This window comes from Anoplopoma fimbria, chromosome 3, assembly GCF_027596085.1.
Source record: "Anoplopoma fimbria isolate UVic2021 breed Golden Eagle Sablefish chromosome 3, Afim_UVic_2022, whole genome shotgun sequence".
NCBI classification, from domain to species: domain Eukaryota; kingdom Metazoa; phylum Chordata; class Actinopteri; order Perciformes; family Anoplopomatidae; genus Anoplopoma; species Anoplopoma fimbria.
This window is the reverse complement of record NC_072451.1, coordinates 15,352,591-15,369,708: the sequence shown is the minus strand read 5'-3', so window position 1 is coordinate 15,369,708 and position 17,118 is coordinate 15,352,591. Positions and strand designations below refer to the sequence as shown.

At 38.5% G+C, this 17,118-nt stretch overlaps 2 protein-coding genes across 2 annotated transcripts; both read left to right on the top strand.

The window, feature by feature from the left end:
- The first annotated feature begins 169 nt into the window (after positions 1 to 169).
- LOC129088905 (caspase-8-like) lies at positions 170 to 7,148 on the top strand. The gene is made up of 12 exons (XM_054596166.1): positions 170 to 343; positions 1,022 to 1,190; positions 2,390 to 2,565; positions 2,694 to 2,799; positions 3,889 to 4,018; positions 4,099 to 4,145; positions 4,232 to 4,298; positions 4,468 to 4,532; positions 4,626 to 4,737; positions 4,942 to 5,069; positions 5,284 to 5,675; positions 6,185 to 7,148. Exons 2-12 carry the CDS (start codon positions 1,083 to 1,085, stop codon positions 6,333 to 6,335), a joined length of 1,482 nt encoding a protein of 493 aa, XP_054452141.1. The 5' UTR covers positions 170 to 343; positions 1,022 to 1,082; the 3' UTR covers positions 6,336 to 7,148.
- Positions 7,149 to 7,361: 213 nt separating this feature from the next.
- LOC129113917 (protein lifeguard 3-like) lies at positions 7,362 to 15,776 on the top strand. Its single transcript, XM_054626405.1, has 12 exons — positions 7,362 to 7,606; positions 11,072 to 11,389; positions 11,846 to 11,913; positions 12,045 to 12,109; positions 12,189 to 12,242; positions 12,340 to 12,390; positions 12,481 to 12,520; positions 12,919 to 12,956; positions 13,048 to 13,135; positions 13,233 to 13,328; positions 13,416 to 13,469; positions 13,602 to 15,776. The coding sequence occupies exons 2-12, from the start codon at positions 11,077 to 11,079 to the stop codon at positions 13,749 to 13,751; spliced, it is 1,017 nt and encodes a 338-aa protein (XP_054482380.1). The 5' UTR covers positions 7,362 to 7,606; positions 11,072 to 11,076; the 3' UTR covers positions 13,752 to 15,776.
- Positions 15,777 to 17,118: the final 1,342 nt, after the last annotated feature.

Genomic DNA, 17,118 nt, shown 5'->3' with positions numbered 1-17,118 from the left:
CGTCTCGAAATATATATTTAATTAGAGTTGTAGATCTGTTTTGTAGACTGGCATTGGATCGTCTCACGGAAGCCAATCCGAAGTGGAAAAAAATATGTTTTCATCTTTATCAACCATAAACCATAAACATAGATTTTCTTTCGAAGGTTTTAGGCGGAAGCGTTCATTATATGAAGCAACACTGAAAGTGAAAGCAAAGGGCGTCGTTCGACCAACACAAGATAAAAAGAAGTGCTACTTCCAAGTCTTGGTATTTATGAATGTTTCGCTCCCAAAAAGTTTTTTTAAGTACTGATTTACAGAAGACGCGCCTTTGTCGCCTCTTGGACGTAAACCGGCAGCGGTGAGTTTTAACGTGGTGAATTGACTCACCTGTGTTGACTGGAGTGAACTCATTTGTACCGCCTGTACCACTAGCTAACTTACTGTAAGTTATTCACAGTCTTATCGAGTGACCTAAAGGTTTGGCTCTCGACTGTAATTAAATGTTAACGGTAAACTGATTTGACTCAACATCATCATTGTTGTTGTGTCACCCTGACTTAAGTTAAAACGTTTTAAGTTAAAACGTTTTAACTTAACTTAAAAGTCCCGTTTTGTGAAGTGAAACTAACTAACGTCAGGGCGGGTGTCTGTGAATTTTAGCATTTTACCACTTTGAGATGTCAAAGTGGTTTCCAAAGGCAAACATAATAAAAACAAGAACAAGGAAGAGATCAGTGAAAGTTAAAATCAAATAATACATTTTAGTCTTATACATAGCCAGACTGCGTACACGTAAAGTGCTTTAAAGGTAAAGAGTACTCGTACAACTATCTCACTGATTTTTCTGATATGTTTATCATTTATGGTGTAAATTAATATTTCTAAAATATTCATCCAAAACAAGTTTAGAGGTGCTATTTGGCCAGTCTTTCAAGCTCATGTTGTGTTTCACTTCTCTTGTTTTATCTGCCCCAACAAATGCCCACGTTTCCTTTGTACCCCCTGCCTGTCTCTAATGTTTCTGCCTCTCTGATAGCAACAACCTGTAGACACAGTGAGCTGAGCACCAGGCCTGTGCTGGGGGGACTGAGTCTGTGATGGATAGGCTGACGCTGTCTCGCATAGATGAGGGGCTGGAGTCCTCTGAGGTGGATGCTCTCTGCTTCTTGTGTCGAGATGTTGTCAACATGAAACATCTGGAGGGAGTAAGTACTCGTGCCATGTTCTGTCATCTTTGAACTTTTCTCAACGCCATTTTCTTCATAGTAGCATAGACACAGAAATCACATTGTTTTTCCCAGCAGAACAGGGCTACTTTCCGATCACTGCCCATACAACCTCTGTGAGAAAAATTGTATCGGAATTCAGTGTGTTATTCCAAGTCATACTTTACTGTGCATATGACTCACCATACAGTGTCGCAGTGGTACTTTGAAACTACAGAAGAAGAAGAAGAAGAAGAAGAAGAAGACACTCTCTTCACAGAACTTATGTCAATGCATCAATGGTATCAGACACTGATAATGTTTGTTACCTGAGTAGAAAGACTTTTTCTATATTACTGACTTCTTCTGATCTGAATTGGCGTCATGTTTCCCTCTGATTTAATAAATCAGCAGTTATAACAATGTGTAAACGGCTTTGTTACGGTAGACGAGCATTATCATCATCACCTCATGTTCGCTGAATGAGTTAGGGTCCGTTTATGAGTCGTAAGAAATCATAAATTATCTTTCTGAGGGAGTAGTAGTTTACTGGTAATCTTGGCTTTGTTAAATTTGAGAATATGTTAACAGAGGTTTTCCTATGACAGTAGGAAACAGTTGAAGACTTTATTTGCCTCGTCGTTAGTTATTTAAAATGTAAATTAACTTATCAAACGGATTTGTCATGTTTCACAAAGCAGAACTCAGATTTAATCTAGGGATGCACCAATACTGGTATCAGGTCCGATACTGTGCTCATGTACTCATACTAGTCAAACTACATCGATACAACTGCACCCGATACCACCACGGCAGCTTGACGTTAACCTCTCATCAGTCAAGCCTAATAAGTCACCCTCAGCTCCTTAGCTTCGGTAGTAATCCCTACTGCAAAGAACTATGCTCTGTTTGTATCAGAAAAACACATTGTTTCAAGTCAATGTTTAAAAATGTCAGCAAAAGCATCACGATTTATATTTTATTTGTTACAGTCAGAAAGTGAGGAACATCTGATGAAAGTAAAACATGTTTTCAAAGGCATTGTTTCGGAATTGAACATTAAGCCCTGTTATGTGAGTGTAGCCTTATGGACAGCCTTTCTCTCCCATCGCTAATATTCTCAGCTGTTGCATCTTGTTCCCTTCAAAGTTTGTCTTCTCAAAAGTTTGTTTGTGCGTTTCCTGGTTGTTCTCATACAGATTACTGATGCGAAAAAGCTGTTCTTGAGACTGGAAGCAAAAGGTCTGCTGGAGAACGACTTGTTCCTTAGTCAGCTGCTCCAAACTATCCGTAGAGCAGATCTCCTCAACCTCCTGGAGGCAGACAGCAGGCAACCTGAAGAAACAGATGCAAATCCCATGCTGTCAGAATACAGGTATATGTAAAGGCAGAAAAATGTTTACTGTATGCCAGGATTACAATACAGCGTTATTCCCAGTTGTAGTGTTTTGTCTGTTGTTTCCCTCCTCTTGCTCCATTCCGCTTTTCTGCTCTTTATTTCAGGGTGATGCTGTACAAAGTGTATGAGGACATGACTGAGGACAATCTTGAAAAGATGAAGTTTCTTTTGACAGACAAGCTGGGCGGGAGACAAACCGAGACATGCCATGTGAGAACACACCCAGTTTTCCGCACACACAGTTATAATAGAAATTATGACATGTAGAGTTCACTTTCCTCTGAATAAAAAGTCCAATACATAGTTAATATTAAAAAGTTCAACTTGTGCCACTGTAATCACCATACCAAGTTTTTTGTTTTCTTTAACAGTGGTAGACTAACCAAAATTCATTAATAACACTACCTGGAAAATGTTACTACTGTTACTTTTATCTGCGACTTAAGTGAAATCTTAACAACAAAGTGTCCCCAACATGTTTAAATGTCAATTTATCTGCTTCATTACTGGAAAATTAAAAACTAGATGGTCGTACCAAGGTTGTATCAACAAATCGAACGTACAGTTTGATGTGTTCAGTAACTTTCATCACAGGTTTATTAAATGTTATTGCAATGAGGCTGAAGTAAATTGTATTTATATATTTACAAATGGGAACTGGGTTATAGTTTCTTTACATAAGCAAGTATGACTTCCATACCATAACAAGTACAATATAAGCCTCTCAGATGATGTAGACACCCTCAGGTGGTCATTTTGACATTCCAGAACTCGGAACACATTGGCTATTGGTAACTGATAAGGACCTATATTTCTGAGGTTTTGGTGAAGCCAGCAGATATCTGGGCCAAGACGTCCTTTTCCGTGCACTGCTCATTTTTTACAGTCCGATAAGCAACTTAAGATGTGAGACTCGAGTTTAAGTTGGAAGACGACGTGTGCGACTGGGTTGTTTCAAAAGTAGCCAGTTCACAACAGTTTACAAACAAATGAAAATCTAAATCATCGACTTTTAATAGAGACTAGGACATTCAAAGCTTTGATCAACATTTAACCCTTTTGGACTACCAGTTAGATTTTATTGTAATATGCTTTGCTTATTTGGTGGCATGGCTAATGAGCTTTACTAATTTCACTGTGTATAGGTATATTAAGATATAATATTATATAAAACACGGAAACGTACATATATACGAACAGCAAAAACACTATAAAAGAAGTAATTTCTAGTTTCGATGCAGCTGCAAAGCCTACACACACAGAGACACAAATAAGACAGGTCTCCTCTGTTTATTACAGACAGCACTGGATGTGTTTGCTGAAATGGAGAAGAGGGGTTTATTGTCAAATATAAATCTTCATGAGTTGCATACAGCTTTGCTGCAATTGGATCAACAACTGGTATCGACTATACAGCGCTACATGGAAGGTATGATATGATCTTACACACAAGCACATACACATTTAAATGTTGTATAACTGAATAAATGATCGGTGTTGTTTTTTTAGTGGTAAACCAGATGCCTCAAACCAGAGGATCTTCCCACAGCAGCATGGTGTGTGTATAAATATGTGTTTGTATACAGTTAATCCTATAATGAGCCAGTTTAAAGAAAACTGTAACTCTGTTTTGTTCCAACAGAGGGTCAACAACACCCCTCAGCCAACAGAACCTATTGATGTGTCAATATCCGAAACTCAGCCCAGCTGTAAGTCCCTCTTTTTCCCTCTACTACTCACTGACTAAACATTCATTAAAGCACACAGACATTAAATAATTTCCATTACTGATTAGCAATCCACCCCCGTCACTGCTATATATATTCACCTTGTGCTATTGTTTTTAATGATGCACAGACCTCTGTTTTTGTTCTTCAGATGAAAGAATGAGTGTTGTCTCCGATGCAGAACCAAATACCGAGTTCTCCTCTCTTTCTGATCATGTAACCATTCACACAAACACAAATACCTCTCATTCATTGATTAGAAATGTTATGTTAATGATTTGTCTATGTGGCTGTTCTTGTGCCTTTTAGACAGAGTACTACGCCCTGACTCATAACCCACGTGGTTTGTGTGTGGTCATCAATAATGAGGAATTCGACGGAAAAGAGCTAAAAGACCGAAGAGGGAGTCAGGAGGATGAGAGTACGTCTTCCTGTTATTTAACAACCATGTGAAATGGTTTGTTTATTACTGTTTGTCAATGAGTTACCGAGCAGCATCCCAGGTTGAGGATCCTTAAAGTTGATACCTATCACACATAATATGATGATAATGTAGGACAAGATAAGATGATGTAAAAACAATCTAGCAGTATGTTTACATTTGTCTCTCTTTTGTATGACACAGAGGCTCTGAACAAAGTGTTCACCAGCCTTGGCTTTACTGTGGTGGTACACAACAACTTGACTGCAGATGACATGCGACAAGAACTAAAGCAGCTGGGCTCACGGAGTTTTTTGGATGATGATGCGTTGGTGAGCAGCGTCACCTTCAGGGCTGTAATATCATTGACAATACTCTTATTTTCTACTCTTTTAAGGAATAGAACCCTTGTAGTTTCATTTTTACAGACGTGAGAGTGGTATCGATCTTCTCTTACAACTTTCAGCAAGAACATTATTATTAAAGTGTCATTGCAAAGTTATATTGAAGCGTCACACAATTTAACACAAACTTGTCTGATTTTAGGTGGTATGCGTGCTTTCCCATGGAGAACTGGGATGTGTCTATGGGACCGATGAGCAACAGGTGGCCTTAAACGAACTGACACAGCCCTTCACCAGCAAAAGAGCACCCTCCTTGACAGGGAAGCCCAAACTGTTCTTCATCCAAGCATGTCAGGGAAGCGGCTACCAGGGAGGAGCCTTGCCATGTCCCCCGATGCCAAAACAGGAGGAGAGGGTCAGACAGAGCCGCCTGGAGGAAGACGCTGGTCCTGTGAAAGGCGAGACTGTTCCTTGGGGGGCCGACTTCCTGCTGGGCATGGCCACCGTGTCAGAGTGCAAGTCGTTTCGAAACACTTCGACAGGCTCCATCTACATCCAGCAGCTGTGCGCACAGCTGAAGAGGTCAGCAGAAAGGTGAGAAACCTCCACCCAGAGTTTAAAATTATACTTGTTGAGCCTTATATACAGCTATAATTTGTGGGAGGAGCCCTTATTGACTACTGTACCACACATTTCATTGGTGACATCTTCATGTTTAAAAGTACAGCATTCCCAAAGTATTAAAAAAAGGGTCCTCATTCAAAGTCAAAAGTAGCACTTATAAATAGGGGGATTGAATGAGTTCGAGAGTCAACAGTGTTTTCAGTAGGCCTAATTAGCTAATGTGATCCATAACCTTTTTCGAATACCATTATAAATTATAAAAGCTTTTGATAGAGAAAATCTTCCCTTTTCTCAGAAAAAAGATGGACACATAAACATAGAATATTCTTCTTTTATCAGATTAGTGATCATAATTCTGTGACTGTTTCTGTTGGTGTGCTGTTGATGTGATTTGTATTAATGATGTTGTATTAAAATATACCAACAATTTGAGCAAGGTTTATAATTTTTAACGTGTTTCCCCTGTTTTTTATGTGCAGCTCGGAGAATGATGATATACTCGCAGTGCTGACACGTGTGAACAGGGAGGTCAGCAAGGGAGAATATTTAAGTCACAAACAAATGCCAGAGCCCAAGTACACCCTCACCAAGAAGCTCGTCCTCAAATATGTGCGAGCTGACCGGGGCTAGTTGCAAAGATAAAAATGTGCCAAATTTGTATAGACCAAACTAGTTTACTGTGTGTATGACTGTGGTCTTGTGTGTGAGTGTGTTTTTTTTGTTTTTAAATCTCACTGAATGGCACTGCTGGTTTGATGAATTTGAATGTTAGTGTCTGTGTGTAGTTATCTTCAGAATCTGATGTCTCTAAATGTAAAATAATCATGGCATATAAGATGTTGCAGAAGCCACGCAGAGAAAATGTCCTTTTTGAAATGTTTATGATTATTCCCATATGATTTAGGACAACAACATTGTGTTATTTGAGAAAAATGTCATTTTAAGGGAAAATGGAATACGCATTATTTTCATTGGTATTGTTTGTATGGAGTCAGAAATATAAAAGAAATAAAAAAAATGTAACAAAAGCAAAATGCAGAAATACTCTGTTAAAGGTAGTCCTCTCTTTAAATCCACCCCTCCATTATCTGAACCCTCTTATGCATTGCAGGAAAAGGGGCTTTTATTTACAATTTATTTAAAATAAAGGTATAGACATAAGATGTAAATGTACAGAGTTTAGTGATTGATGAGTTGATCCTGTAAAATTGACATAGAGCCTATTTAAATGTTAAAGCTTGTCCAGGTAATTAACTACTTTATCATATTGTTACGCTTATTTAATTTTGAATACAAAATCTTTCTTGCAAAAAGTAGTAATGTGTGAATGTGAAGATGAATTCAGGTAAATACAAACTACATTTGCACTCTGAAATGAAAAAAAGATTTATGATTTAACTGAATGGAAATTCCCAACTACAGTAAAGTATTTTGGTTAATCCACTTGTTGTAATGCATCTTTATTCAGTAACATGAGAAGTGCCTGTTAATATAGGAATGAGTCAGCTAAACCCGTCAGGCCTTGTTGTATACACAGGCCCTGTTGCTAGCGCGCACACACACACACACACACACACACACACACACACACACACACACACACACGTCCTTGTGTGACAGATCCCACTGGACTCCACCCTGCTCTTCACTGTTCCAACCAGGAAATGTTTTTCACTGCTGCTTCACATCTGGCTGCTGCTTCTCAACGCACAGCAGCAGGACGGACTTGATAACAGACGTTACAGGCCGCTGAGCAACTTCAACATTACGCCGTTCACACAATCTCCTCAGTACTATCAAGTAAACATAGAGGGCGTGGCCGACACCGGAAAACCTTTCGTCATTTTGCCACTGGGAACCATTACGACCAGACGGTTTCTGTCACTGGCGTCTTTTATTTGGTAAGTACAGCTAATGTTAAGTTAATATTGTAGTGTTTTCATAGCGGCTCAATGACCCCGAGATACACTCTACATTGAGTCTGTTGCCAGTGGATTCACGTTAACCTTGTTTTTGTTTTTTTTGTTTTTTTACATGTAGTTCACAGCAGTGTTGGTCGGCTCCGTGTGTCCTTCACGCTCACCTCACCTGAAAGGGCTGTTTGTGAGCTGAGGTTGGGTGCTCTGGGCTGGGTGGGTGTAGCCTGTCAGCTCTGGACATGTTACACTCGTTTTTTTTAATTTTTTAAAGCTGTTCAGTCATGTTGGTGTTGAGTCAATGTTAAAAGTTAAACAACAAATTAACCGCAGTTGAACTACTGGATCCTACTGACTGCATTCTGTCTTTAAGCTTAGGTCAGAGTCTGAAATGGGTAGCTGTGATGGTTCACATGTTCTGTTAGCCTTTACGAATGTGGAAGCTACAAAACTTCTCGTTTACTTTTCACATATTTGGTTGTTTGTTTTACTGCATGTCCTTCAGCTGGTGCAACAGATGTTAAAGTTACAGATTCCAACTAGCACTTACTATATTCGGATTAGTCTGTTGCAATTATTGTTTTCGTAGTAACTTGCCTCTGCACTATACTTTTGCTCTGGCTTATGCTTTAAGATGCTTGTTTAAGAAAGGAGATGCACTTATGACTTCAGGTGACTAGTAGTTCTCTTGAATACCTATGTTGAATACACTTCCTGTAAGTCGCTTTGGATAAAAGCGTCTGCTAAATGACTGTAATGTAATGTAATGTAACTAATGTCAGTGTGGACCAGCATTTACACTAACTGGGCTCAGCACAGATGTACTGGAACCATCACACTAATACAAATATCTTGCTTGATCCACTTTAGGCAACTTTTTTGCATTTTATAATAAGGTAGATCAAGCCAGACTACTCTTTTAGAAACAACTTAAATTGTATGCGAAAAAATACATCTAAGTGAAATCATCCATATTGTATTAAGTAAATCAAGCCAAATTCATATTTTACTATGATTTGAGCCACATTTCTGAAAGCGTGCTTATTAGGAGAATTGTTTCACACCACGACTCCAGTTTCTGTTAATCATTTTTATTTATTTTATTGTTTACTTCTCGCCCTTTGCATTATAATAGGAGTAAATATAGCAACACCATGGTTTGTATTTTAGGTGTTTAGGTAAGAAATTGGCTGGCATTTCCTAAATACATATTGTTAAGGAAAATTGCTAAATGTATTGTCTTCTGAACAAAAGCTAATTCACTTAAAGAAACTCTTTCTCAGTGTACGGACACTGATTTCTGTGAACAATTCCACCTATTTCCCTCAGGTGTAATGACCTGTCACAAGTTTTATGTAGTGATGGGCATATTCCCTTTGGTTCATTCATTCAGTTGTCAGTCGCTCTGTAGACACAAACTGTTGTCAAAGATGTAAGTGTGTTGTTAAAATTGATGTTACAGCTAGAGTTCTGGGAAACAAATGATTATTTTCGTTATTGATTATTGTGCCATTCTGATAGGGGCCAATACAGGAAGATTGATTGCATTAAAGTAGTCACTGGTAGACCCTCACCGATTTAAAAACATATACACCTCAGCCTCAGTTAAATCAAAACCTTAGACAGTCTGAGCAAAAAGTGAAGAGCTTTGTCTAACCGGTTCTTACTCTTATTGTCTTTTAAGGTATTATAAGATCGTCATGTTGTCCTAAATGACATGCTTGGCATTACATGAGTTGCACAAGGCCTTGCTGCCAGTGATGTCACTCATTTGCAAAGGGATATTTGAGGAATTGTGGTTTGCTAGGCTACATGGACGTAAACAAAAGTGTTGGCAAAGGGTGCATTCTTTACAACACTGACTCAAAAACATGATGATAAGGATGACTTTGTGTTTTATGGTGATGATGAAGCATGATAATCAAATGTGGGAAATCAACATCAACCGCAAGCTTGAACTTATTTCTCACTACAACTATGAACATTCCTACACCCTTCTATTCAACACCTTTAGCCCTCCTGTTTGCTTAACAGTGTCTCATTGACCAAGCGAGTGATCAGCTCTGTGGTTTCTTCTGTGACTCTCGCACTGCAAATACTCTGAAGCACTTTTTCCATTCAGTGTTTTCGGTCCTGTTGCTTGGTGCTCTGGATGTGATGTAATGGCAGCATGGGGTGTTACCCAGCTCTTGAATTCTTTTACTGTGCGTATTCCCCTAAAAAGCCCCAGTGAACAAATAAGTGAGCAAAAGGGAACCTCCTTGGAAACACAGGTCCGCCTTTTTAATATGGTGGCTTAGTTCCTATTGTAAAATTGTTGCTAGTTCAAGATCATCTGCTTAATGTGTACATCCATTTTGTGAGAAATGTTTTTAAGATCTTAATAATTGATGTTATAAAAGTGGGTTCATTTTCTTGCTGAAGCACTTCCCACTATCCCGTTAAGTACCACAACTTTTTAATACTCAATGTAGTATCATGAAAAAGTTTGGCAGGACGTGACAGCATTGTGGGTGTGTATGAGTAGGCATGTGGTTTATTATTAGAAATATCCCTCAGAGACCCATGTGGTGGTTCTTGAGTCTGTAGCGGTTTTTGGGAACCACATTGCTAAGAAGAGCCATATGTTCATTTTACCCTGATACAACCCGCTGGTGGATAAAGTACTGTATGTAATGGCAGCACCCTTACTAAATAAGCTTAAATATGTCTTTGGTATTTCTGAACTACAATTTGTTATTACTTAAACCAGCATCATTCAATTTTTTTGGGCCACTTGGGGACATTGAACAAGCTTTATACACAACATTAAGGTTATCACCTTACAAAGTTGATATGGCTCTAGTTAATGTCATACTATACCATACATTTTCTATGACATCGTATACTATGAGTGTTTAAGACATATTATGGTTTGATTTTTTTTATGACATAAAAACTATACTATAACTTCTTATGACTTTGTTGTGACGTTCTATGACATCTATATTATTACTTTATTATGACAAACACTACCATGACTGTCTAAGCATAGTAAACTAATTTTAATTCATACATTTTTTTCAACTCTAATATGACATACTATACTATCTATACTATACTATCTTTTTATGACTTTTTTTATGTCATAGTATACTATGACTTTCTTTATGTCATCTACTGATGATATTTTGGACCAACAACTATGTAAACCGTAACTTGACTGGATGGCATACAACCATGAGGCGGTTATTTTTGTTATATCTATTGCTTATATGAAAATATTGAATATAGATAAGTGTAAGGCCAATGTATATGGTAATACTGATATACAGTATCTGTGATGAGCTGAAATTGGCGCATAATAGTGGATTTGACAATGTTGTTTTTTCCCTACTATTCACTCATTCTGCTATTTGTACAAAGTGAAATGGGCATGAACTGTAGTTTGTCCAAATTTCCTCCTCACAGGCGAAATGTCCAGGTCAGACTTCCCTCCAGGGTATGATGAATCCCGGGGCCCACTGTATCCACCTCAGGGTGGGAATTACCCTCCCCCCCCTGCATACGGCTTCCCTGCCTTTGGTGGTCCCCAGCCAGGCCAGCCCTCTGCTCCCTACCCCACTGGTCCAAACGCGTCTCTGTTTCCAGGCCAGCCAGGTGGCTATCCTCCTGGCCCGTACCAAGGACAGCCTCACTCTGGCGGGCCTCCAGGTGCTGGCTACCCTAACCGCCCTCCCATGCCCCCTGTCATGCCCCCTATCATGCCATCAGATATCCTGAGCTCTGGTAAGACGGGGACTGCCTGAGCATATCAGTTTGTGTTCTAAGGGGTTGTTGACTTTTATTTCAAACAATATTCTAGTTCGTTGGACAAATGAGGAAAAAAAGCCAGCTACATTTAACCACCAGAATTTTAAAAAAATGGCCATGCTGATGCAATAATTAAAGGTTATTAAAACTCTTAACTTGAATGCATCATAACATTCTAACAATTACACTCACTTTTAAAGCTTCATTTGTTTAAGGAAAGAGTTAAACATTTTGTAAAAAACATGCTAATTCACTTCTTCCTCCAGAATTAGATGAAAAGATAGTTATGACTCATGTCGAAAATGTTGAACCATCACTTTAAACTTTGATGTTATGATGCCTTGTATCTTAACTCTTTATTGGTGAGAGATGGCACATTTCCTGAAGCTCTTTGTGGTCAGTGCTCATATTTCTGTTCTGCTGATGACACAGGTGATGATTTTGCGGCGAGCGGCAGCGGTTGGGACAGTCTAAGCATTCGGCATGCCTTCATCAGAAAGGTAAAACACACCTGTCACCCAAACCATAATGGATTAGCCCCAGTTTATGTCTGTCGTGTATTACCATAACATTTGAGTCACAGAGCACAGAGAGAAACGACAGGGTGTAACGTCCATTTATGTGTTTTCAGGTGTACTTGATTTTGGCGTCTCAGCTCCTCGTCACCACCGCCATTGTGGCCGTGTTCACATTTGTGTGCGTATACAGAGTGTTTTGTGTTTTGAATTTGCATCTGTATGTGTCATGCTGTTAATTCTGCCTGTGTTTCTTCCAGCCAACCTGTCAGAAATTTCGTACAGCAAAACCAACCTATCTATTGGGCATCATAGTAAGTCGCACTCTGAGGTGACATCAGTGCCTATAAAGTTGTGTTTTCTAGGAATCAAACAGGAAAGTAATTTATTCATCCCTGTATTTTGTTTTAGTGCTGTGTACTTCATCACCCACCTTGTGCTGGTCTGCTGTAAGGGCCCCCGGTGAGTGCTCAGTTTTATAAAGAATATTAGTAGAAGGACATTTATAAAACTGCATTCAAAATTCTAATCTCAATTTTTTATTTTTTTTAGGAGGAAGTTTCCATGGAACGTCCTTCTGCTGTCCATCTTTGTAAGTCAGATGACTTGTAGTTAACTTGTGAATCAGGAAATAGAGACACATAATTACTGACAACTTCTTGGACTTGGATCAAGTCTATTCTCAGACTAAAACACTGTAGCTCTTTCAGTGAGGATTTCCATCAGCCTATGCTCTTATCTAAATGCTAGAAGTTTGACTTTGATACCAGATCTAAGCATTGAGTCAGAGTGTTCTTAGCACAATAAAACATCTAAATATATTGCAGTTAAATATCATGTATTGATATTTATTACCTTATTTTCTGTATGTTTTTGGTCAAGCCCTTTCTATAGCTTATAATCAGAGATGTTGTTGATGATATTTTTCGTGAAATTATTAGATGTGTTTGTATGTTTCAATGGAAAATGACTTTTTCATTTATTTTACAGACCCTGTCTTTGTCCTACATGACTGGATCCATTTCCAGGTAAAATAGAACTTGAACAGTCCACATGGTAGTAAATAAACATCCAGTCAGATTCCCTCAGAATTAACTGTGTGCTGCTCTTTGCTTTTAGTTACTATGATACAAAAGCAGTGTTTCTCGCTCTGGGGATCACCGCCGTCGTCTGCATCGCCGTCACCGTGTTCTGCTTCCAGACAAAGGTAGGGTGTGCGTGTGCTTATCGGCTTCAAATGGCCGGAGTGTACGAGTGAGGTCACACCTGTATAAACTTAGCTGTTTGTGGTTTCCTCTTTCTAGGTTGACTTCACCAAGTGCCAGGGCCTTTTCTGTGTCCTTGGGATTGTAGTATTTGTGACTGGCATCATTACAACGATTGTGCTGTCATTCAAATATGTGAGTTAAGGCGGATGTGAACAAAAACAAACTCATAACACACCTTTTCAAGTTTCAATCATTGTAATTAATGTTTTTTTGATGCAGATCCTGTGGCTTCACATGCTTTATGCAGCTATAGGAGCCATTGCTTTCACCATGGTGAGTGTTCACAACTTCACTTTTTGATGGCGGTTGTGTTTTGTGAATTTTTTTACAGTTGCTCTTGTGGTATCACGGTTCCAGTTACACTTGCTCCAGTGTAATTTTGAATGTTTCTGGCTTGTCTTGTAGTTCCTGGCGTACCACACGCAGTTGCTGATAGGGAACAGGAAGCACTCCATCAGTCCAGAAGAGTATGTGTTCGCAGCGCTCTCCCTCTACGTGGACATCGTCCAGATCTTCCTTTTCCTGCTGCAAATTATCGGTGCTACGACCAAATAAGAGGACCCAAGGGTACAGCACCACTTGGGGTCAACAGGGTGCTGACAAGCACCTGCAAAATCATTCCATGCTTTTTTTTAAACCTTTTGCTTTTGTTTTCAGTCAAATCAGAAAACATTTATAAAACCATGACACACTCCGGTGAAATGTTTAAGGGCTGAATTTGATAATTTGTCATAGGTTAATTCTATGCACAAAACAAATGCACCTTTACTGCAATGAATATTTGTCTACAGTATATCTGCATTAAGCAACTTTTCAGTGGTTTGAAAATAATATTAATGCTACAGTATAAATACAGCAAATACCTATAGACACTAAAGTACCAGATGCAACATTTATTCACTCTTGCTGGACTTAAGTCAAGGCAAACTGTGTATCAACGTTTCTCTCTGCATGTAGATGTATATACTCTGTACACATGTATATACTGTTACACATGAATTGGGCCCTGACTGTATAAATGTTGAGAAGAAAATCAAATTCAAAGTTGCCAACACAGAGAGCCACCTCACCACAAATTTGGTTTGTCTGAAGGTAGAAAATCTGCCTACCATCACCTCTAAAGCTCTCTGTCACATGTGCAAGGATCCTATTGTTTTTGTAGAGATAATTGTTATTTTTCTGCTGTTCAATCATATTTTTTATGAACCTGGATGCACAAAAACACGAAAATTGTCACTTACTTCAGAAATGGCAAAATTTGCAAAGTCCTGCAGTGATTGGGCTCGGGCGTTGCCAGGGTTGGGATAAAGTTCATGGTCGATACCTCAAACAATGACGTGTGGCGAGACAGTCAATACAGAAACATGATGTACAATTATTACAAATTCTCAAGCGCCACATAAAGGACAACGTAGGGGGTTAAAAATTTGCAATACATAATTTCAGGCACCACACAGGAAACACCGTCTAACTCATTCATGCAGTGTTTGATGCACAGTCCCGGCAACCGGCGGTCTGCCAGTACACCTGAAGTTTAGCAGTGGTGAAAGCCTGCTCATCACTGCTCAGGTTCTTTACATTTAGTGTTTATAAAGTGTCGATTGATGAGCTTTACAGGTGCTGATAGGCAGGTTTTGTTACCTTTGGACAGGAACAGAATAGTTCCCCCTGTTTCTAGTCGGTTGCCAGCTTGCTGTAGCTTCATATTAATCGCACAGATATGAGAGTGGTATAGATCACCTCATCTTACCCTCAGCGTACAAGTGAATTAGAATATTTCTCAAAATATTGAGATGTTAGAAGGTATAACAGGCTTTAATGGTAAAAAGCAGCTGATGTGCATGCCTGCAATCTCTTGTGTGCCTAAAACATGATGTTACATGATATAACATTTGGTATTGATCATCGCGACACCAGAATGGATACTCAAATCTACACTTAGTATTGTCAGTATTGATACATTGGTGATTGATTTGGCCACAGCTGAAATAGAGCTCAGTACACCTACTGACAGCCTCCATTCTGCTGTCAGGGCTTCATATTAACAGGCCTTTGCTGGTGGTTTAACACATGTTGCTATCTTGTAGCTATATAATCTGCATCACAACAGTGCCTTCACAATGACAATGTTTCTGAGAATAGGTTTTTCACTTTAAGGACTGCAGGGTTATTAGCCCACAGGCTTTTATAGCATTGTTACATATTGTGTCTGTTTCTATATTTCATGTTACAGTCAAATCTGGGTCAGATACTGAGTGCCATGCAGAGCGGGGTTTTCCATACAGGATCATTCAAACAATGCCATGGTGTTAAATTATTGGAACATTCCTGAAAGTCAGCTAACGTGGCATTGACCAAAAGCTCCGAAATGATCAACCCAACCCAGCTGGTCCTCTGCACATATTTATATTCATCACAAGTAGAGACCCATGTTACATACAACCCTTGTCTCTAAACAACTAAGGCAGACATTTTGAATGCGCAGCACAGATGGTGGGCTATGTGTTTGTAAATATACATATCAATAATTAATTGGGTTTTTTTGGCCTTTTCATATCAAATAAAAGTTTTTATTTGTGAGTTTTCATGTGGTTTATATGCATTTGTAACAGTGATGATTGTTGATTTCTAAATATACATTTATTTATTTTATCATATTTATAGAACATCAGCCCCAAGGCTAAGACATATGTGATCGTTCTTCAGATTTAATGGTCAACTTTAAAGGGATATTCCATCTTTGTTCATGAGCAAGAAAAAACACTGTTCTGATTAAAGGCTCCGTCTCAAACACGTTCCTTCTTAGATTTTGTCTAAGACGTTTTGGATGTTTGTAGCTCAAGCTTATAATGTGAAGATCCTCTGCATGATGGTGGTAGCAACTTCCTTCATATTCTCTCCCATTTGATCTACTAATCTTCATTCAGACCTTCAGCTGCTTCAGTCGGTTCTGTCCACTTCTCTCTTGGTATGGAGGAAGCCAATGAAACCTGTTGGGAGGGCTAGGGGGGAATTTTCTTATTATATTGATTATTTTACTTTGAGGGTCAACACATTAAGTATCCATTATTGATGCTGTGTGCAGAGAAACTGTCCATAATATATACTGTAGTGCGGACGGAGCAAATTGGTTGGGAAGTATTCACGGTTAGAAAGCTTATTCTAACAGATTTCAATCTACTATGTTCAAGTTTCCTCATGTAATAAAACAGAACTCAATTACCAGATTATTAGGTACAGCTAGCTAGAAATAGGTGTTGTATGCAGTCTTATTCACCAGCCCTTCAAAATAATAGTTTTTACTTTGTGATGCAATGAATTGTATTGTTTTAAACTGAAAGGCTGTTCTAAAAAAATGTGTCCACAATTTGTGCCGAATTCACATTTTCCCGCAGGACCTTTTCATAGACAAGTTTGCTTCCTTGGCCATTTTGGCTTAAAATACCATCTACCTCTACTATGATATCACTTATTTATGACTCTTCATGGCATAGATTTGAATGACATATTTTACCATGATATTTTTATATGAAATTTTCTGTGGCATACTAAAATATTGCCGTTTTATGGCATACTATAATTACTTTTTGTGAAGTTTTTTATAATGTACTATACTATCATGTGTTCATATGCAATTTTTAAGACATACTATGCTATTACTTTTTTATGACTTTTTCTTGGTGTACTATACTATTACTTATTTTATCAGACTATATGTATTTAAATTATTTTTTTATATGTAAGTTTTTTGAGGCATACTATGATACTACTTATGGCTTTTAATGGCATATTATACTGCAAACTTTTGGTTACATTTTTGATGACGCACTTTTCTATGCCACTTTTTGTGACATTTTAATGCGAAACAATATTGTAAGAGACTGTTATATATATTATATGTATACTATGACTTTTCTTACTT